The 22,871-nt window shown below is 32.2% G+C and overlaps 1 protein-coding gene across 3 annotated transcripts in view; it reads left to right on the forward strand.

Moving 5' to 3' along the window:
• PCDH17 (protocadherin 17) overlaps window positions 1-22,871 on the forward strand; it is a 99,463-nt gene that overhangs the window by 20,358 nt on the left and 56,234 nt on the right. For 2 of the 3 annotated variants that reach the window (XM_063650908.1, XM_054446653.2), the window contains 2 exons: window positions 16,083-16,141; window positions 16,276-16,448. In XM_063650908.1, coding sequence (XP_063506978.1) covers window positions 16,083-16,141; window positions 16,276-16,448 — 232 coding nt within the window. The remainder of the gene's footprint in view (window positions 1-16,082; window positions 16,142-16,275; window positions 16,449-22,871) is intronic. The other variant, XM_063650909.1, reaches the window with a different exon arrangement.

Genomic DNA, 22,871 nt, shown 5'->3' on the forward strand with positions numbered 1-22,871 from the left:
GTAACTTTAAAAAAAAAGAGTTTTTCAAGACCAGATGAGATGTAAACATTTGAGATTTCTGGACCCTTGATTGTGTGTGTGTGTGTGTGTGTAATAACAGATATTCCAGAGATGGAGCTACTCCACTGAGACCATGTGCCTGTAGGCCTGTGTAGTTGAGATTCAGGCACGGCTGGTCTAGTGCCTTTTGGATTTCAACTAGTCTATCATTGAACTGGAATCTGTAGTGACCCTCCATGGATGAATTGCTTACGTTTGACTGCAGGACCGGTTACTCCTCTTCTGCTTGATTTTTAGCAAGCCAATAGTTTCCCTACAAAAAGATAGTTTACTCCTGGGAAAAACAACAACTATTACAAACTCCTGATATTCAGATATCCATGTTTTTATATTAAAATAATTTCAAGTTGTTTTTGAATATGTGTCTTTGAGTTTAATTTTCACTCTTCTCAAAATTGTGACTATATTTTTTCCCAATTTTAATAAAAATTCTTATATATTGCAAATATTCTACTAAAATAAATATCTAAAACAGTGTCTAGTGTATAGTAAGAAGTCATTACATAATTGTGGACTGAAAATAGAGAAAGTTGAACTTATAGAGTTCAATTGCCTATAATTTACTACTCAGAGAGAACTATTGTTAATTTTTTGTTGAGTAAATCTGCAATTCTTCCTTTCCAATTCTAAAATTCAAAAGACTCAGGCCTGAATTGATTTAACATTACTTATAATCTTTACTTATTCTACCCAGTGTGAATATCAACATTTTTCACTGCAGAGATATCAATATGTTTAATATTGAGGTGTTCCGCTAGTCCCCACTGGAATGGATAATACATGACATATACATCAAAATATCATTCTAAAATATGAAAGAGGATGGGCTTACAAAATGAAAAAAAGGATTGTGAACCTATATCTCTTCCTACTTCTTCATGCCTGTGCACATGCACACAAACACACAACTATATATTTTATAAAAAGTTGTATATACTAAACACAGCATAGTAAACTGCATTTTCCTTAAAATTATATAAATTTCATGAAAAATTATATACTATTTCATTTTTTCATGTCAATAATGTAGTTTCACACTATCTTAATAATGGAATTCTAGGCCAATCAATGGATATATTAAAGTTCACTTACTCTCTGATAGATAGGTGGTTTAATTGAGAATTTTTTTTTTTTTGGGGGGGGACCGGGTCTCACTTTGTCACCCTGGCAGGAGTGCAGTGGCATGATCTCGGCTCATTGCAATCCTTTCACATCGGCCTCCCAAGTAGCTGTGACTACAGGCATATGCCACCAGGCCTCGCTAACTTTTGTATTTTTTTTAGAGCTGGGGTTCTGCCGGGTTGCCCAGGCTGGTCTCAAACTCCAGGGCTCAAGCCATCCACCCGCCTCAGCCTCTCAAAGTTCTGGGATTACAAGTGTGAACCACAATGCCTGGGATTCTATTTTGAAAATTCCTGACTTAAAAAAAAATATATTAGCTATGCAGTCCAGGGGAAGTTGCTTAATCTTTTTAAATTTTGTTTCTGATTTCTTATAAGGCATAATATTTACTATCTATAGGGCCGTTGTAAGAATTAAAGATAAAATGTAATTATTTGTATAAAGAATATGATAAATACTAAATACATATTAACACATATTATTATTGTTGTTAAAAGCAAATTACATAAAACATTCTGGTGCAGTTAAACTTTAGGGTACTGATTTGCAAACATATTCTCTATAAAAACAATATTTCACTTGGCCTAAATATAAGCAGTTGCATAAGAATAGAGTTTTATTCAAGAACACTTACGACTATAAAAAGGTAATTTTACTGGAGTACTAATTAATTTTATTACAAATTTCATTTTGCACCCTCTAAACCAGGCTTGGTCACTTTTGGTTAATTTTTGTCAGATGATTTTAAAAGTGACTAAAGTATAATAATAATAATAATAATAAAAAAGTGACAAATTTTTGGTAGAAGATTTTCCAAAATCGGTTTCTAGATATTTTAAATTTCTTAAAATAACAAAGTAAACTCTAAAGTAGAAAGATGTTAAGTCTTCTGTATAAATTGTGATTTCTTTTTTATGGAGAGAGGCGTTGTAGGAAGGAAAGCTTGTACCAAGGAGAAAATGAAGAGAAGTTTCTACAAAAGAACTGTTGTAGGATAGTGAATATTAGAAATTTGGATGCGTACAATTGCTTCTGATTCCATTTATACTTCTTTTCTTACAAGAAAATTGAAATACAGAGATTTCATTCATGTATTTACAGCCAGCTAGGAATACAGAACTAATGTCATCTGGTTCAAAGTTTAGAGTTCTTGCTCTTATACCACTGGGATCTCATGATTGGCATGCATTTATCATATTGAGGTATCTATAGAGTTTGAGAAACTTATATAGTATAAATAACTGCTGCTATAAAGTACTGCAACTTGGTTCCTAGATTGCAGGTCACTTTGGAGGAGAATTCTTTAAGGCTTCTACATATTAAACATTAAAATCTATGCTGTGACCTATGTATAACACATTGCCACAGGGTCTTTCAAATAGGAACCTGGCAGTAGTTTCAAGAGGTTCTCTAGCTTTGTCCTGTGTAGTAAAAGTATTCACAAATTTTGGATACTATAGAGCAGCCCAGGATTCTCATAGATTTAATCTCAGATTTAATGTTAAATTTATTTAATTTTATTAAATTTATTTAGTTAAATCAATTCTCAGATTTAATCATAGAACTGGCTCTGATTATTATTTTATTCTAGTCAAAATAGTCCAGTAGATTTCATTGCTTTTATTTGTGTTTAATCTAATTCAGAGCTGAATAGTTAGGAAGAAAGCCATTCCAGGGGGTATGACCTCATATTAGAAACTGTGGGGAGTGTTAATTAGAATGAGAATAATAAATTTGTAAAATAGATGTGACAATGATAAATAGAGTAGAATAGAAAGCACAATACACAGAAAAGCTAGATGAATCATACAGTACTGAAAGAGTGCAAAATTTGAGTCAAAAGAAACTTGTTCATATTACTTACTCATATTGAAACCTCCACTAGCCTTTCACAAATTTCATAGGACTTAGTTTCCCCACCCACAAAAAAGAAATAATTATAATGGACCTATAGAAGTGAGGTTAAAAGGAAAGAGATTTGAAGGTGTAATGTAGTGGTGAGATCATCCTATAAAATAGGTGAGGAAGTATGCGATACAAAGGAGTAAGTTCTGGGTATAAGGGTGAATTCTTTGAAGTAAACAAGAGCTGAAGAGCAATGTTGCTGGAAAGAACCGGTATTTACTCTTACACTAAGTACACTCTAGAGGAATTTATAATATGCTTTAGGAAGCTTCATGTGTCAAAGTGCATTTTGTTTTCAGGTGTTCCCATGGCGGTACTGTTTCCGCAGTTTTAAGTAGTTTGGAATTGAATATAAACACACTGCAAATCACCTAACACTGCAGTCCACTTAAAAGAAATACGAGCAGTTTTTCAATCAGGTGCTTTCCACATGTACATCCTGTGAGGGAGGTCTGTGTCTTACAGAGAAAGAAAATGATTTGTGTTTTTTCTAAACTATGACCTAATTAAGCATAGTGCATACATAAAAATTCATCTTTAATATTTTATCTACAGGAATGTGCAGGGTAAAAATGTTAATTATATGGTTAAGAACCTAGACCTAGATTTTCTAAGTAAGGAGTCAACAGCTTTTTCTGTTAAGGGCCAGATAGTAAACATTTCAAAGTTTGTGGTTCATGAAAATCTCTGTCACAAATACTGTACTCTGCCATTGAAGCAGGAAGGCAGCCATAGAAAACATGCAAATGAATGGGACATGGCTGAGTTCCAATAAAACTTTATTTTCAAAAACAGATAATGGGCCATGAGACAACCATTGTTGTAAAGCACGACTGTTATCGATATTTCTTAAGTTTTTTTTTTCATTTGGGTGTGTGTGCCTGTAAAAATTGCACCATGTAGATTATAAAAAGTTTCTAACAAAATCAAAATGATTGTTATTTTAAAACTAGATATAAAAGAATGCAGACCTATTGTCTCATGAAATGATTGTCATTAAGTAAGATTGCTTGTTTCACTAGAGGAGAAAATTCTTGAAATTAAAATCTTTAAGCAAAGAAAAAATTGGAGATGCTTGAATTCGCTATGTGACAGTCTGATAAAGAGTACAGAGATTTCACTTCATCTTGTGCTAATGTTTAATTAAAAGTATATTAACACTAGTAAAGACACTTTATTTTAATTTGAGGTATAAATGTCTACCTAAAATAGACTATTTCCATTGAGTCGTACATTTTAAATGTGGTATATATTCTTATATTTCAGAGAGAAAATGATAAATATCATAGAAATCTAATACTCATTAATTTGATTAATAATTTTTTTTTCCTCAAATTTGGAAATATCTTTTTTTTTTTTGTAATCTTACTTTTTATTAAATTAACAAATTTTATTTTAGAACAGTATCAGTTTCACAGAGAAATTGAGGAGAAAGTACAGTGTGTTCTCGTGTATCTTCTCCACCCGTATTTCCTATGTAATGGTCATGTCAGAGGTTGTCTTTCATTACGTTTTTGGATGGAATTGGTAAATTATATTTGGAGCCTATGTAGAAGATTGGGGATTTCAAAATTTACCCAAACTATTTATTAATTATCATAAAATATGTTGGCTGATTAGCTAGTGGACTGACTTGTTGTTTATAGTCATAAAAAAGTAAAAATTCTTTATGCCTATCAAGAGTTAAAAGAAAAACAATAGGCATTGTGTCAGTCCATTTCATCTTGAACTTCGTTTTATTTTGTTTTTTCTATTAGGATTTAAAATGCACCTACAAAGGTGACAGCTTGAAAGAATAATGCAAAACAGAGAGAAAACTAAATTTGTTGATATTTTTAATTTCATTTGTCAAATGTAACATTATCTAAATAATAATTGATTTATATTCTAATTGATGATTTAATATTTTGAGATGTAAGAATGGTGAAATTTGTTTACCAAAATTATTGCATTCATAAAGTTTCTTATTTTAGTGTATTGTGAAAAAATAAATTGATGGAAATATATAACAGACTTGTAGTCTGTTATATGTTTGGATCACCTTTTAAATTAGTTATTTTGTTTGTGTGTGGGAATTTTACATAATGATGGGAAAAAAGTAACATTAAATTTCTTTTGTATTTAAAAAGGAAAGTATTCATAGGTGCCTAGTTTGACAATTTATATGAGTATAATCATGGTAAGTAATCACATGATTAAACCTACTGCATGCATTAGAATATTTGATAATAAATGGCCATGATTGCCTTTTAATGTTATCAATCAAAGAAAAATCTAGTTATCAGAGTTATATATAAAGCTCAGCACATTAAAAGAATAACATGAAGGTATAGAAATGTAGAAGTACAGATTCTTTCAAAGAACCATCTTGGTATTAAGGGGGATAGTAGTTCTAGTTTTATTTATTATGTAACAGTAATTGTAAAAAAAATTTTCAAGGAAAGTTATATTAATTTCTCATCAACTTATTTCCAAAAATATTGGAATGGTTCATTATTTTTCTCCATTATCTCAGAGAGGCAGTACAGCAACCGACTGGTGCTGGCAGGCTCTGGCAATTGTCATTGTTCTGTAATAAATTGGGTATATGATGGGCAAATCTATGAAAGTCACTTAGCTACAGTTTCTTTGTTTGAAAAAAAATGTAAACAATGCCTCCACTTTATCTCCTAGGGCAATTGAGAAGAATGAATAATAAACATCACTACAGTAATACTGTTTTGTAGATCCTAATACAAGACACTGTACTCCAAATCTCCCAGTGCAGAATTTAATTAGTGACATTATAAACATGCATTTAGACTCAATGCATTATAGTTTCCAAGCATGTCCATAGTAGCTAAATAAATTAGGCTAAAAACCGGCTTGATCATAAAAATTTAATTTGTAAAAATGTGTTTTCGCTTATTAGCAGGTTTCTTAAATTTAATTATATCTAATTTTAAGAAAATGTATCTACCATAAGACTCAGAATTCTTAGCAATAATAAGTAATATCACCAATTTATCTTCCTTTCCTTATTCTCTTCCTTTGTCTTTATATATCGAGAATATTAGAAGAAGCTATTTCAGAAATGTAATGAATTTTCACTGGCCACATATAACCTTTGAATTCTTTGTCCTGGAGGCCCTATTGCAGAGAATCCAGTTTTAGATATTTCTTTCAGTGCGAAAACTTTTCAGTATTCTTAATAGAGATGGAAAAAGAGCACGGGAGGAAGAAAGCAGAGGAATGTCTCCAGAGATAAGTCTGGCTGAGAGATAGCAAAAAACAGAAAAGAAAAGAACTTCAAATTTACTCCTACACTGCCACTGGAACAAAAAGGGAAGACTAAGTTTTGAATAGGGCTGAGATGAAGAGGCTGACAACACAGAAGAGAATGGGTGATTTGAGGATGTTGGAGTTAGCAGTCTTTAAGTATGTTTTAATTTCTGTCCTCATGGCACATCCAGTACTTAGTGGCATCTCAGTTGGCCCTGGGATTCGCAATACAGCAAATATATGACGGGAATGTATGGCAGTCTCTATTTTATGTGCTTTCATAGGTAACAAATAGGGCTCGTCTTACTTTTTGATAATCTCAGTTTCCTTTGTTCTTGTCAAAGATAACTTTTTTCAAGATTCATAAATTACATAATTAAATGCTGGCACATCAGTTATTATTAAAGTTATCAATGTCATTTCAAAGAGTTAGCATTTGCAAGAGATCTTAATATATACCCAGATTACTTTAAGAAAAAAATCTAAGTCATCCTCATTGAGCAGCAGACTTAAAATTCTTACTTATAGGATGTAGCTGTTCCTGTCCTCTCATTTTTAATTTAAAGGAATGCTGGTTTTTGCTCAATATTGTAAGAATACCCAATGTTTTTATTATGCCTTTAGTAGCAAAACACAAATGTCAACCACACTATACTTGTATAAAATGTATTATTTTGAAAACCACTGATAAATACAGTTATTGCCATACTTCATGCACTTTAAAAATTCCACAGCCATAGGTGCTGTCAGATAACTTTATAAGTGGTGGCTTAAAATGCTGTTGCCTACTTCAGCAATGCAGAATGAACCACACCATATATTCTGTGGAAGGCAAAGCTATCAGAAGCAATGTCGGTATGAAAAGGCTTAAAGTGAATTATTCACCTCTTAACAATCCCTTGTGTTCAGTCTACTGCAAACAGAATGCTTGTTATCAATATGAAAAGCAGTGGCTTTGAATTAAGGCCAAAATTTGGTTTGTTTAGTTTTCAACGCAATAGTATCAAGGTAGACCAACAAACTTCTGTCCCTAATTCAAAGGTATTTTTCAAAATTTTATGTCTCTGTACCCCTGGATTAGGAAAACACTGAAAATATAAATTTTACTAAATTTATAATTATACGATTTAACACCATATCTAGAATCATTTATTTTTAGACAAAATGTTGTTCTGGTCACTACACATCCAACCCCAAATTAGATTTTAAGAGATGAGTTGCCCTCTTAATTACTTCAAAAAGTCAAAGACATACTTACGTTTATTCTAGATTAATACACCTAGAATTAAAAATGTCTTCGCGTTTATATTTCAAACAGTGGAAGATCACTTTGTATTTGAAATACTTATCTTTATAATATTTTTAAAATGTATAAAAATAATGTTGACACAAACATATAAAGCTTATACAGATAATACAAAAAATAAATTTAAGTATTATCTATTTAGATTATTGAGGCAAATGTTTCTAGAACTTGCTGAAAAAATGCTACATCTTTTCTTCCTTAGTCTCTAATCTGCTGCCAGTCCCATCCAGTGTGTGTATTTTTACTTTAAAATACTGCAGCTTTTATTTTTAGAATTTCGTTTGAATCTTTTTTATATCTTCTATTTCTCTCTTTCAGGATCAAAATTAACGTGAGGCAAGGGAGGTAGTTAAGGCACAAGATTTAAGGAGACACTCTCCACGTCCTGCTTTTACATTCCTGAACATATTTTTAATATTTCTGATCGATTTTTAAAGGTCCTATTAGTTAATCCTATCATCGCTCATCCCTGAGTCTGTTTTTATTGATTTTTCTCCCAGGTCTAGGTTATATTTTCCTGGCTTATTGCATGCCCTGTAATTCCTGATTGAATCTCTGATATTGTGAATTTTACATTGTTGATGCTGGATTTGGTACTGCCTATGTTCTGAGCTAAATGTACGTCTGTGAAATGAATGCATCCATTGGGCTGAGTGGTAGACTCTGACTTAAAGGTCTCCAGTTTGGTAAAGAGATACAGAAAGCCAAGAGGACTTCAATAATGCTAACGGGTTTTTTGTTTGTTTGGTTGGTTTTGTTTTGTTTTGAGGCAGATTCTTGCTCTGTCGCCCAGGCTGGAGTGCAATGGTGCAATCTCTGCTCACCTCAACCTCCGCCTCCTGGGTGCAAGCGATTCCCCTGCCTCAGCCTCCATCTCTTCTAAAATTACAAAAGAATGCTAGCAGTTTATAATCCATTGCCTCCTGTGTCCCCACACCAATCATTCTGGAAATGGCAGAGTTCTATGGTGTGTCAGAATTGTTCCTTTCATAGGAAATTTCCCGAATATCTCATGACTCTATCTATAATGGGTAGCATAATATTGGCTAATTAGCACCAAGGTTATTTATATTGTGTTATAGATATACACACACATATATAATTATCAGAGTATGTGTAAATTAATCCGAGATTGAATTCTAGCAGCATTTACTTAAATGGTATGTTTGATGGTGAAAAACTGACTATAGAATACAGTTTCCTACTGCTCACATTATTCTTCTCTTCCTTTTGCAGGGATACATTTGAAGACTAGTATTCTGATTTTTTTCTTAGAAATTCATTAGAAATTCGACTCAAAATAATGAGGTCTTTATTTTTCTCATCCCACAGGTGTCTAATTTTATAGAAATCCAAGTGTTGCATTAAAATTTACCATATACTCATCCAGTTACCATTATTTCATATCATTACAGTGCTGCACAATTTAAAAACTAAAAACTTAAAATGAGAATTGTATTATAAACTAAGAAATTTGCATACATTATCTCGTATAAACTTAAAACCCCACATTTTGGATACTCATATTATCTTAATTTTGCTGCGAAAATTGTAAAATTATTTTGACAATATTTTGCATACATTTTGGTACATTTCAGAGGCTAACCATTTTGTATTACATGTTTTTTAAGTTTTTACAAAGTATGGTATTAACTTACTTCCAAAGGTAGAAACAGTTTTATAAGCCATTTTGAAAATTGAAACAATTCACCATTTCTGAAGACAGCACCCAGTCCTCCACCATCTAGCCATGTTTCTTTCCTGTGTTCAAAAGAGAAGCTACTACTTTGCAACAAGTGCAGTTTGAAATTTTTATATAAAGTATTTATTTTATGGCTGGGTAAATCAGAGATGCACACAAGAAAAAAATTCTTTGGAAGAAATAAAATTTGAAGGCTGGGTTCGGTGGCTTATGCCTGTAATCTTAGCACTTTGGGAGGCCAAGTCGGGTGGATCCTTTGAGCTCGTGAGTTTGAGTTCGAGACCAGGGCAACTCGGCAAAACCCCGTCTATACTAAAACAAAACAAAACAAAACAAAAATAGCCGCCATGTTGGCGCACCCTTGTAGTTCCAGTTACTTGCGCGGCTGAGGCGGGAAGATCATTTGAACCTGGGAGGTTCAGGCTGCAGTGAGCCACGATCACCCCACTGCACTCCAGCCTGATCACAAAGTGAGACCCTGTCTCAAAAAATAAAATTAAATAAATTTGAGCTATGGATCTGTTGCTTGGATTTGATGGTGTGATTAAATAGATATTTATATCCAGATTCATTTGTATTCTGTCCAAATAAATATTAAATATCTACATAGGTTTTAGAAATTGGCTTAGTATCATTTTAAAAGACAAGTTCAGAAACACTCTTTGTTGAGAATATTCCAAAAAATAACTTGTATTATAATTATTTTCTGAGACGGAAGAATCCTCAGCATATATGTGATGCAGATAATCATATTAGGTATATTTTGGTATTACCACTTGCTTTTAAAATTAGTTACAGTAACGTGAACCTTTTTTGAGGTGTATAGTTCTATGAATGTTCATACATGTGTAGTTTCATGAAACAAGTAAGATACTGAACAGTTCTATCACTTTAAAAGCTTCCTTACGCTATCTGTCTCTATCATACTTCTCCTCACCTTTAACCCCTAGCAACCACGGATTTGTTCTGTGTCATAATAGCTTTGCTTTTTTTTAATGACTAGTCTTATAAATTGAATGATACAGTATGCAGTTTTTAAAGATTGACTTTTTTCACTCAACATAAAGCTTTTGAGATTCGTTCGGGTTGTTACAACAGTAATCCATTTTTTCATTGCTAAACGGTATTTTACTACACATATGTATGAATATGTATGATGGTCTGTCTGTTCACCTTTTGAAAGATATATAGGCTTATTCCAGTTTGGGGCAAACATACAGAATTTTGTGTGAACATACTTTTCATTTTTTTAGGGTATATCCCTAGAAGTAGGATTGCTGGGTCATATGATAGATTTATGTTTGACATAAGAAATGGCCAGGTTGTTTTCCAGGGTAGCTGTACCATTTTGCATTTTCACCTAAATTTATGAGAATTCCAGTTGTTCCACATCCTCATCAGCATTAGTATTGTTGAGTTTTTAAATTTCATATAACCTAATAAATATATAGTGTCATTTTATTGTAATTGTGATTTTCATTTTCCTAATTGCAGATTATAGTAAATCTCTCTTCATGTGCTTTTGTACCATCAATATATTCTATATGATTTAGTGTTAAGCCTTTCAAGTGTTTGTTTTCTTAGTTTTGACAGTTCTTTATACAGTCTGCATGCAACATTACAGATGTTCTCTCAAGGGCTGTAGCTTGTTTTTAAATTCTCTTAACAGTTTGCAAAATCAACATTTCTAATTTCATAAAGTCCAACTTTTTCTTCTGTAGATCATGCTTTGATATTGTCTAGCCACTGTGTAGTGCCCTTTGACAAAGATTTTCTGCTAAGCTTTCTACTAAATATTTTTAGTTTTATGATTTACATTTAGGTCTATGTTCCATGTTTGAGGGAGAGAAAGAGAGAGAGAGAGAGAAAGAGAACGTGTATGTGTATGTGTGTGTGTCTAATGTGTAAGGTATAGACCAAGGATCATTTCTACTGAATTATATATTGAATAGTCTTTTCAACTTTGTTAAAAATCAACTGTTCATAACTGTGTGGATCTGCTTCTGGACAGTCTTCTGTTCCATTGTTGTATGTATTCATTCGTTTGGCAATACTGCAGTCTTCATTAGTGTGCCTTCAATATTAAGTCTTTTTGTTGTTGTCATTGTTGTTTTTTGAGACAGAGTCTCACTCTGTTGCTCAATCTGGAGTGCAGATTGAGCGCACTGCAACCTTCACCTCCTGGATTCAAGCGATTCTCGTGCTTCAGCCACCCAAGTAGCTGGGATTACAGGCATGTGCCTTGAAACCCAGCTAATTTTTGTATTTTTCTTTTAGTAGACAAGGGATTTTTCACCATGTTGACCAGGCTGGTCTCGAATCCTGGCCTCAAGTGATCCACCCACCTTAGCCTCCCAAAGTACTGGGATTACAGGTATAAGCCACCATGCTGGGCCCAACAGGAAGTCTTAAAAGAGAGTAGTGTAATTTCTTCAGAAATTGATTTATCTTTTAAAAAAATTGTTTCGGCTATTATAGTTCATCTCCTATCACATATCAATTTAAGAATCCTCTTGTTTAAATACACAGAAAATTTTGCTGAGAATTTGCATGAAATTATGTTACATGCATACATTATTTGGGGATCCAAATTGTCTTCCAATATATAAACATATATCTCTCCATTTATTTAGGCCCTGTAAATTTATTTCATTTTTTATAATGTTCAGCATACAGATCCTATACATTTTTTAAAATATTTGTTGAATAATTAATTGATAGACACTATTATAAGTGTATTGCTTTTACTCCTCTCAGATGAATTTAAGGACATGTAAGTGGCCATATCAAAATAACCTACTTCCACAAATAGAGAGCTTTCCTAGTCTCAGCTAGCATGACTCAGTTTCACTACCTGCTTTCTATTGACCTTTTTCAGACAAGTTTTTAAAAAATTACAATAATTTGTTTCAGAATTTGGATCAGAGAGCAAGTTGTAGAAGATTGCATATCCTTAGGAATAGTTTATTGCTGAATATTGCTGATAAAAATGTTGATTTTTAATATCATTTATAAATGCACCAGTTTGCTGAGTACTAGTAAAGAAAAAAGACAAATAATCAGAGAATTCATATTCTGCCAACTTTATCCACTCTAAGTGTTTGCTTGCTTGCTCACTTGTTTATTTTCCTGTTTATTTTCTCCACAAAAGAAAGTAAAGAATATCTAGTTTTTTATTATCTTTAACACACAAAAAAAGAAAGTGAAAAAGATAGGAGGGTACATTCAGTATGATGTTAGTTCACATCTGTTTTGTTATGAGCAAATAATCACTTTTTTTAAAAAAGTGATTTTTTTGTCTCATTTATTATTGATTTTTTGTAGATTTTTAAATAGATCATCATATAGTTTTTGAAATATCGACTTGCAAACATTTATGTAACTACCCACCAATTGTAGGTACATGTGATATTTTTAATGATAAACAAATCATCATGTTTATATGTTTATCATATAAAAGTCACTGTGTTCAAGTTGAGTTTGAAGAGAAAACACTAGTGATTAGTTTGCATGAAAGATAAGGTTTTCAAGCATTGTAAATATTCATGTTTAATTACTCTGCTGAGTCCTAAAATGTACAAATGTCTGACCTCAAATTCTACCCTCTTCCAAGACTTAAAATTTATGAATTATAAATGGAAAAGATAAAACTCAATTTTTAGAATATAGTGTTGTAAAATATCTGAATACTCTTATACTTCTAATTAAATGGTGCTGTCATACATATGGCTTTTTTCTCTATTTTTCATTTTTCTATGCAAATACTGTTATTTTATATTCAGATTATTTTAAATGAATTTTCAGACACCCTTGGAGTCTAGATAATGAAAATGTAGTGAATTAGTTATATGTTTGTTAAAGGCCAAATGGCTATTACGTTATGGTAATTATACACACACACAATCTCTCATTCCTACCTACTTTAATCTATGAGTTCAGACGTTATTAGTAAACTTCTGATACTCTGCTAGTGATTGAATTGCAAACTTTTAAAATTGTACTTTGTGAAATTCTATAATTAGAAACCAACTTCTTTTTTCTACATTTCTTTGCACTCCTCTCACCCTGCTTCCTCCTCCTTCCTGTATCTTTTCATTTCTCTCTCCCACTTTCTTTCTCTGTGCTTTTCTCTTGCTATTCCTCAGATTTCTGTCTGTTTGTTTATTTATTTTTGTTTTTGAGACAGGTTGCCCAGGCTGGAGTGCAGTGATGCTGTCACAGCTCACTGTAGCCTCAACATCCTGGGCTCAAGTGATTCTCCATCTCAGCCTCCTGAGCAGCTGGGACTACAGGTGGGCGCCACCACACCTGGCTAATTTTATTATTATTTTTATTGAGATGGGGTCTCAATACATTGACAGGGCTGGTCTCGAACTCCTGAGCTCAAGTGATCCTCCTGCCTCCACCTCCCAAAGTGCTGGGATTACTGGCGTGAGACACCCCACCTGGCCTTTCTTTGGCTTTGCTTTCTATTTTCTCTTGTTCTCTCCCAAACACCCTTCTTTTCTCCTTTCCTCTTGTTTTTCTATCTTCATCAGACCAATGTTTGGCAGCAGTACCATTGCCCAGAATTCATCAAATGCTCATGCATAAATACGTGTGTTTGTACATATAATTTTAGTAGCTGTTCATTCAATGGAAACATGATTTCATTTCTTAGCTTATGTTTCTTATTTAATTAGAAATGCTTAGAACTTTAATAATATGCAAATATTTCTAGATACTGTTCCTATCAGGACAAGAGAAAAAAGTTTCCCCAGACTATTTCCTTGTGTCTAAAAGAACAGGGATCCACATCCTATGAGGCTCCACTTAATTAAAACCATTAAAATCACAAGATTACTTATAATAGTGCTTACATTTTCTAACTAGAGTTTCTGATTTCACAGTACATTTTATTGTCTCTTTAATAACTTGGATTTTGTTTTCTTGAAGTGTTCTAAAACACTTATATTTAGCTTTCAACTGACAGCAATAGTGGAATAGATACATGTGTTTGATCAATTCAAAGGATGAACTAGTTTTTATTAAATTAAAATGTGAAGTGACTAAGTAATTATAGTTTAAAATTTTTTCAAAATATTTTTGGAAACATTTTTGCCACTGGTGTTGACTACTGCTATTAACTTTACTAGAAAATCAAGTTATCCTTAAAAACTGATATTCTGTCATTATGGAAACAAAAAGTAAGATGCTTCAGTGATTCTAGAAATTACTACAGTATGTAAATGGGAAGTTTCTGCTACCAACTGCTAGTAAAAGACGGTTAGGAGTGAGCAATGAATCCACCTTTTTCACCTCATCTTTGCATGTACTTTGACGGGCAGATGAGTGAAGTTTTCCAATGCTTCACTTCATCTTTGTGTGTACTTTGATAAATGTCATTTGGACAAAACAAAAAAGGTTATATATTAAGAAATTTGTGGGGTTGGGGTTTTCTGTTCCCAAACTTGACAATGACACTTACATAATACTTTAAACTATCGTTCTTTAATGATATCAAATAAACTATCATTCTTTAATGATATCAATACTTTATATTACTTATCAGTACTTTAAACTATCATTCTTGATATGCCTTTTTCTTTTTTCAGTAATTGCTCACAAAGTCAAATTCTTTATATTTTTATATGGGAAGAAGAAAAAAGAATAACTTATTTTGAATTAGCCTTATTAATAAGGAAAGCACATATTGCACTACATTAAGTCTTACCTTGGGCCCTCTGTTTCATGAATTGCATGATCCCTGTGTCACTGATACTTGTATGCTGGATGATCTTGTAGGAACCCATAGCTGCTTCAGAGTATAATGCTGTAATATGAAGTGATGCAGAAAACAGGAGAAGCTTTGTCACTGAGTCAGCTGCAAGAAGAAGTAATGTGTATGAATGTACAGTATAGGGAAATCTATGAAAGATCCAGTCTCTTTCTCCCAAAAGACTCTGTTCCATGATACAAGGAGAATTCAGTTCTTTTTGGCAGACCTCCATGTCAGTTTGGAAGCAGTAAAAACAACCGCAAAAACAAGCCTGGTTTCTCAATGTCTTTATGCTCACGTTTTAAGTAACATTTTTTTCTCTCTTATTTTTGTTTTGCTTTGTTTTTAATAACTAGGAAGTAAAATAGGAATCCGTTCCCACTGGATTGTTTGAACATAATTTCCATAGTTGGTTTGTAGCTGAGAATGAATTATAGCAATGGGTTCAACCATATGTGATATGCTTGTATCCATTACTGGCAAAATTGGAAGGAAAGGCCCTGCATCTCTTAATTGAGGAGTGGATGACTTTAAATAATATTACATGAAGAAACACATAGAATCCCAGCAGATGATGTAATTATGTTTAAAAATGAGTATTATTAAATAATTCACACTTTTAATATGGAGAAATTAGGTCATTTTCCCACTCCTCCCACAAATATTCAATCTTAATATCTAAGTAATGAAACAACACAGCCAGTGTTCTCCATCCTGGTACTAAAAGAGAATGCCAGTTATGACAGGCTCATTGTTTACTTTAACAGGTAATTTGTGGACCGGAATCATTTAATTGTTCTGAGTACATAATTACATGTCAGCAATTTCCAATTTAATTAAAATGTACAAATCTGAAGATTAAGGGAATTTTTGAATTATTAATCATTTTTCCACTAGGAAATCTTGTTGCTCTGCAGGAGATTTGTCCAGTGTACAACTATACGTATTTTTTTCCTTCTCTTTCACAGACAGACAATTTTCCCGCAGAGCCCAATTACATGGGCAGCAGGCAGCAGTTTGTTCAAAGGTAAGGCCTATTAAATAACTTTTCTCAGCTTCCCCATTTGCGTTCGTGTCAAAATTGCTTTGCAAGAGACTACACTTCAGATTCAAACTAGTAGAGACAACACTTTCTCTTCTTTTTCTTTATATGTATTTCAGTAGCTCCACGTTTAAGGACCCAGAAAGAGCCAGCCTGAGAGACAGTGGGCACGGGGACAGTGATCAGGCTGACAGTGACCAAGACACTAACAAAGGCTCCTGCTGTGACATGTCTGTTAGGGAGGCACTCAAGATGAAAACTACTTCAACTAAAAGCCAACCACTTGAACAAGGTGAGTGAAGTCTTCCAATGATTACAAAGTGTAAAGCTTAAGCAGTCATTATAAACCTATTAGATCTAGAGTTGCAGTTTATCACAGTGGAATGGACCGTTGATAATATACCAAAGAAACAGCAAATCTTGAGGTTGCCCCAGAAAAAAAGCAACCATTGAATAACACAGTCAAAATCGAAAAATGAAGGCCCTGGGTATCATTCATTAATCCTAAAATAAGAACTTGACCAAAGTCACTTGATTGTTCTTATTTCATAGACATTTCCCACCCTTTCCTATTTGGGGTTATACTAACAAGGAAAATACGGCATATATTAGCTAGATATGTATATTTATGAATTTACAGTATAAAAATTAGTAAATTCAACACTTTTTAGATAAAATGAAATCATTGGAATTTTATAGCTCTTAGCAGTGCTTGTTGATTTATTTTTTGTTTGGATTTTAGCTTCAAAATAGTTTTTTAAGAGTCATAGGTAAACCAGAGTTTTGGCTTTCTTTTGATTTACATCTAAGACTTCATGAATATCAAATGGGTAATAAAGCAATGTGTCTTAATAAATACATATATTTTTGTAAAATTTTATCTCTAATTTATTCGTCTCATATGACTTTTTATTAATTTTAATGTTTTTGTTGTTTCAAATACAATAAAATGTTTGCTAATGATTCATCTAAAGTAAATTAAATTACTCTTATGTATAAGACTAAAAACTGTGAATAGGTTTTTTATGTCCTATTGTAAAAAGTGAAAAGAACTGTAGTTGATATAATAATAGTCTTCAGAATATTAGTAGTATTTAAATATATTTACACTTATTATTTCAGTTGTTTTGAATGAGAAACTCCATTTAAAATATGTGAACCTAACCTCTAAGTCATTTATTGATTAATGATTTATAGAAAGTAAATTTTTGCCTGTAGGGCAGCCTGTTCTATTATATATACCTCAACAGATATAGTGTTAAGTTTTCTAGTCATGTTAAAATGTTTAATGCAAATATTAATATACCCATATATATAAGTATATACATATATGTTTATAGATATTTATATATATTTTTAAAACAAAATTAATGTATATTCAGTTTAAATATATATTAATATTTTTGGACTAAATATAATTATGCTGAATTTATTTTAAAGTTGACCTCAGAAAAAGCTGTTTTCTAAGTAGTAATTGCTAGACTGATGACTTTTTTCAAGATCTTTTACCATAGCAACTTTCTGTGTTAATAGTGCAATATTGTTTTAAAAATTATTTTTAACAAAAGCAATGTGAATCCTTATGTATTATTCCCATTTTCTGAAAATTTGTGTGTTTACTTGACGTGACTTAAATGGTCATGATGGGTTGTAGCTCTGTGATTTTATAAAATATATGAATCTTTGAGATACATTTTCAATAATGGGTTGTTGAAACTTGATATGTAAATACACTGCATGAGATAGACCCATCTATGTGCTTGACACATAAAATGATTGATAGATAATTGATTGGCTACTACTTATGAAAATGCCTAAAGTAAGTAAAGAGTTTATTGTATCTTTATGAGAAACTCTGGTAATTTTTTTAAAAATGAGCAAACCAACAAAAACAACAACAACAAAAAACTGCTGTTCACATTAACTGTTTAATTTCATGCCAACCACTAACTTAGAAATGTATTTGATAGGAGTGAATTTTATGTATATTCTCTTATAGAGAAAGGAAGCAGTCTTATTTATTATGTATGAAAATGCAATTTATACTAAAAAGCTCTTTTTTCAATTTTGATATTGAAAATTGAAGTCTAGGGAAGGTGGCTATTATTCTTAAAAGAATGCCAAAGATGGCATAAATTTTAAATAATATTGCACAAGAAATAATTGCTAGTCTAAGAGTAAGAATGCCACACATCCCTATTAGTAAATACAGGAAAATTATTTTGAATCTAGAAGATACACTTAAATAATTGATGAATTATGTATAAAAGACTGTCTTCCACTTTAAAGCATGATTTATATATATATATTTTTTATTATACTTTAAGTTCTAGGGTACATGTGCACAACGTGCAGGTTTGTTACCTATGTATGCATGTGCCATGTTGGTGTGCTGTACCCATTAACTCGTCATTTACATTAGGTATATCTCCTAATGCTATCCCTCCCCACTGCCCCCACCCCACAAAAGGCCCCGTGTGTGATGTTCCCCTTCCTGTGTCCAAGTGTTCTCATTTTTCAATTCCCACCTATGAGTGAGAGCATGCGGTGTTTGGTTTTTTGTCCTTGCGATAGTTTGCTGAGAATGATGGTTTCCAGCTTCATCCATGTCCCTACATTTTTTAAGTTAGTTAAAATAATATTTCACTGATTGATTTATCCATTGATTTGATTTATTCATTCATTCATTTAATAAATATCTAGTAAGTGCTTTGAATATGTAAGGAAATGTTAGATTATTCAGAAATGTCAGAAATGAATTTGAATTAGAGCCTGCCTTTAAGTAATCATATGTAACTAATTACAGATGGGTGATCTCCTCTCTCTACTTCTCTCCTTCCCCTTCTTCATGATCCCCTCCTTTGCTTTCTCTCCTCTCATCTTTCTGTGTCCTCTATCCTCCTATATTTCTCTATCTACTTCTCATCTATATATCTCTTTATCTATCTTTTTTGTCTACGTCAACTATTTTATCTATCTGTCAGTCTGTCTGTCTTTCAAGTATGTTTGTATCTGTTCATCTAGATTTAGAGGAGGAGACTACAATTTATTGAGTTCTTATCACTTACCATAAACAGTGCAAACAATTTCAACATTAGGTTGTTTAACCTGCAAACCCTTAAAAAGTTTTTATTTTTATCTTACATATAAAAAATAAGCTAACTCGAAGTTTATTAACTGGCACAGCAGGTTGGAGTTTAATCCTAGGTCTGGATATGGCTCTAACTTTTCTATTTTCTACACAACCTTGTCTCCAAATTAGAGACTTTGCTCAAATAACCATTTTGACTCATTGCTATGAGAATATATTGAATAAACATCAGAGTAAGTAAAAAATTCAGTTAATGTGTGCAAACCAAGGGGGAGAAGATCAAAATATCTCATATGCATTGATTGAACTACTGTATTTTGCTCAGTACCTGAAACATATTACCCTATTTAATTTTCATGGCATTTATAGGTAGGAAAGCACTGTTACTCTCACATTCAGTAGATATTAAGTAACTATTAAGTAACTTTTTTTTAATATTCTGTAGTTATAAGTAGTGAAGGCAGTATAGAAATTTAAAAAATACATTCAAAGCCTGCCCTTTCAAACAATGTTTTATACTATTCATGTAATGAGTAGTTTACTCAGAAATAATGTTAAAATGTTAAATAAGCAAGCAGCTATTGTCTTGATCAATATATTTATTTATTCTATTTGAAAAACTTCATGAGAGACAATTCCACAATTAAGTCAAGCACACATATAAATAACAACTTTCTTTATAGATGAGAGATGATGACAGCCATATCCAAATAATTATTTCATATAGATTTCAAATATTAAACCCTAATTTTAATAGTTTCAAAATTACCCTAAAAAACAAAAGTAAATTTTATCTTATGAGAAAAAACTAGAGCTAAATGAAAGAAGATGTGTTTATCAGTCTTTTTCTCTTACTAAAAATGTGTAGCAGTGCCTTACACAGATTTCAATTAAAATTCAGTAGCATATTATATTTTATATTTTTATATTAGATTCTTTTCCAATTTAAATGATCTCATTTTAGAAAAATAATGTTTTATATTTAAATTGAAATATTTCTTTAGTTTAGAAATGAAAATCAATTCAAAAATAATCTTCACATTGTCAATACTTTCTTTGTTAATAATGGTTTTCCTTTGGAAATGACTTCGGCCTTTTGAGATTTTATTTTATTAGCTCAAATATTACTTTGTTTTTCATCTTTTGTGCGTGAAATTTTTTCTATTTGTCCCGTTCCTGATATTTGTGTATTTTTGCCACCATTAGTTTAATTCCAAATACATTGCAAAGGTAATGTATTGCCCACTATTTTGGCAAAATAATTTAAAAGAATTCAGCAGCTAATTGAAGGTGTGATGTACTGTACTAGAGCTGAAGACAGATTTAAGGATGTAATGTTAATAAATCCGTTAGTAGAAAGAGGTTATTTTTTCTTTTAGTGTGATGGGAAAAAATTCAAAGAATGTATCTAGTTTCTTTCCATTTTATTGCATGTTTGTGCCCTAGTTTTCTATTAGTTAATTAGATTTTCTCCATACCCCCCCTTCTTCCTTTATAAAATATAGAAGGTAGATAGATTAAAAAATTCCAAATATTTTGGAAGTTGTATAGTACCATAATAGCATATTACTTAATAAAAAGGTAAATATGTATTTTTACTGAATAAATGATTGTTTATTTTAAAAATGGGAAAAGAAAACCATGGAATATTGAGAAAAATATATCTGATCCTTTTTTTTAAAAAATGATTTTATATTTTGGAAGAAGATAAACTGATTTATATCAAGACCTAATGAAAATAAATATAGTATTCGTTCTGTAAAGAAGAGCTAATATAGTTTTATAAATAATAAAACTTTTTTAAGAGTTTATGAAGCTAATGTTTTCTTAAGCCTCAGAATATTATTCATACTTTAGCTTCTTTAAGTAGGTACTGTATCTTTGAATTTCTATCCATTAGAAGCCCTGTAAATTATTTTGATTGTTAGCAATAACTTTTTCTTCATGAAAAGATTTAATAAGCATTTTCTAAAATTTAGTAGTCTCCATTGATTTCTAAATAATAAATGTACAGTCCTTATAAATGCTTACCAGCAATTTCTCTGAGCTCCTTGATGATGGCTAAGTGACAGTTCCCAATTTTCCAAGGATTATCAGTTTTCTGCTATCTTTATAATTGACTGAAACCAACTCCTTGAAATAGAATTGTACATGATAATTCTGTTGCAACCTGTGCCAGAAGTGGCGGTGGGATCATCACCAATTCTAACACCACCCTTTTGGGTGGCCACCTGTCAGTGCCTTCCCCATGACTGGATTCAAGGACTTCTCTGCTTCCCACGGATTGCCATTCTAATTCTTTCTCATTTTTTCATTTTATTTAATTGCCTTGTAATTTCTAGTTTTCTATTTAATTCTATGGCTTCCTTCTCCTGCCTCTATTGTTAGAAAATCTGTCTTCTTAAATTACATTGAGTTTAAAAATTTCATAATGAAATTCCCGATTCAAATCCAATTTTTAAAATCCATGAAAAGTTGCCAGTAATAGGAATATCAAATATCTTTGGTTTGCTTTAGTGAATTCCAGTTCTAAAACTAAATTTCTTCCTTAAGGATGGCCTTTTTTTTCCTTCCTAGAGAACATTGTAGAAAATCACAGAAAGTAAAGCTAATAAATATTTGTTTGTTTGTTTCTTTAAGTTAGTATTTGAATTTTGCTTGGGGGCACCTTAATCAAAATAGGCTTAGGCTAGTTTAAATGAGGGCAGTATTTTTATGTAATTTCACAGTTGCCTAGAGGTGAGGGTGGGGGAGGCTCTGAGTTTCACTCCCTCAACTCTCCCTTTCTGATTCCACATATAATGACTGAAAGTTCATCATATTTCTAATTATGTTTGGAAATGAAACCAATTAAGAAACTTTCCACGACCTGTATTTTACCATGAAGGAACTATTTAAGAAAGCTATATAGCAAGGAAATAGAAGTTGAGGCTCGTGCCCACCTGGGGACGAACATGTGGAACCACACATTCAGATTGTGTGAAGTTAGTGAGCTAGAGGTTTGAGGTGCTAATCACAAACCAGTTACTTTACAATCTTCCCTATAACTGACACTAAGTAGAAAAGTAGTAGAACTGTTTCTTTCTGTGTTCTAGTCTGTGGAATGGTTACTGTAGTTCTGACTCTTCCAATTAAGCAGTCGAGGCCTTTTCCCAGACCTTCCCATAACAGACAGCAGCCAAACTTTTCCCAGACCAAAGAGAGGGTCGAGATGCTTATTCCTGTGGCCCAATAGCAAGATGCAGATGAACTGGGAAAGAAGAGAGTTTACTTCTGTAATCGGGTACAGGGAGAAGGCTGGAAAAGTATCACCAGACCAAGTCTAAATTACAAAGTTTTCCAGACCTTATATAACTTCTAAGCTATATGTCTATGTGTAAGTGTGCATTTGTCTAAAGACATAAGTGATTAACTTCTTCTAATCTATAACTAATGTCTGAGTCCTGAAGACCTTCCTCTAGAGCCTCAGTAAATTTACTTAATCTAGATGGGTCCAGGTGCCCAGGGTGATTACCCTCATCTTGTCTCCTGCTAAATCATGGAGGTTTGGGAAGTTCCTTTAGATCCCCCAATAAAACTTGTTTGTGGAGGTCTGGGAAGTTTCTTCAGACCCCCAGTAAAACC

This window comes from Pongo pygmaeus, chromosome 14 (assembly GCF_028885625.2).
Source record: "Pongo pygmaeus isolate AG05252 chromosome 14, NHGRI_mPonPyg2-v2.0_pri, whole genome shotgun sequence".
Taxonomy (NCBI): domain Eukaryota; kingdom Metazoa; phylum Chordata; class Mammalia; order Primates; family Hominidae; genus Pongo; species Pongo pygmaeus.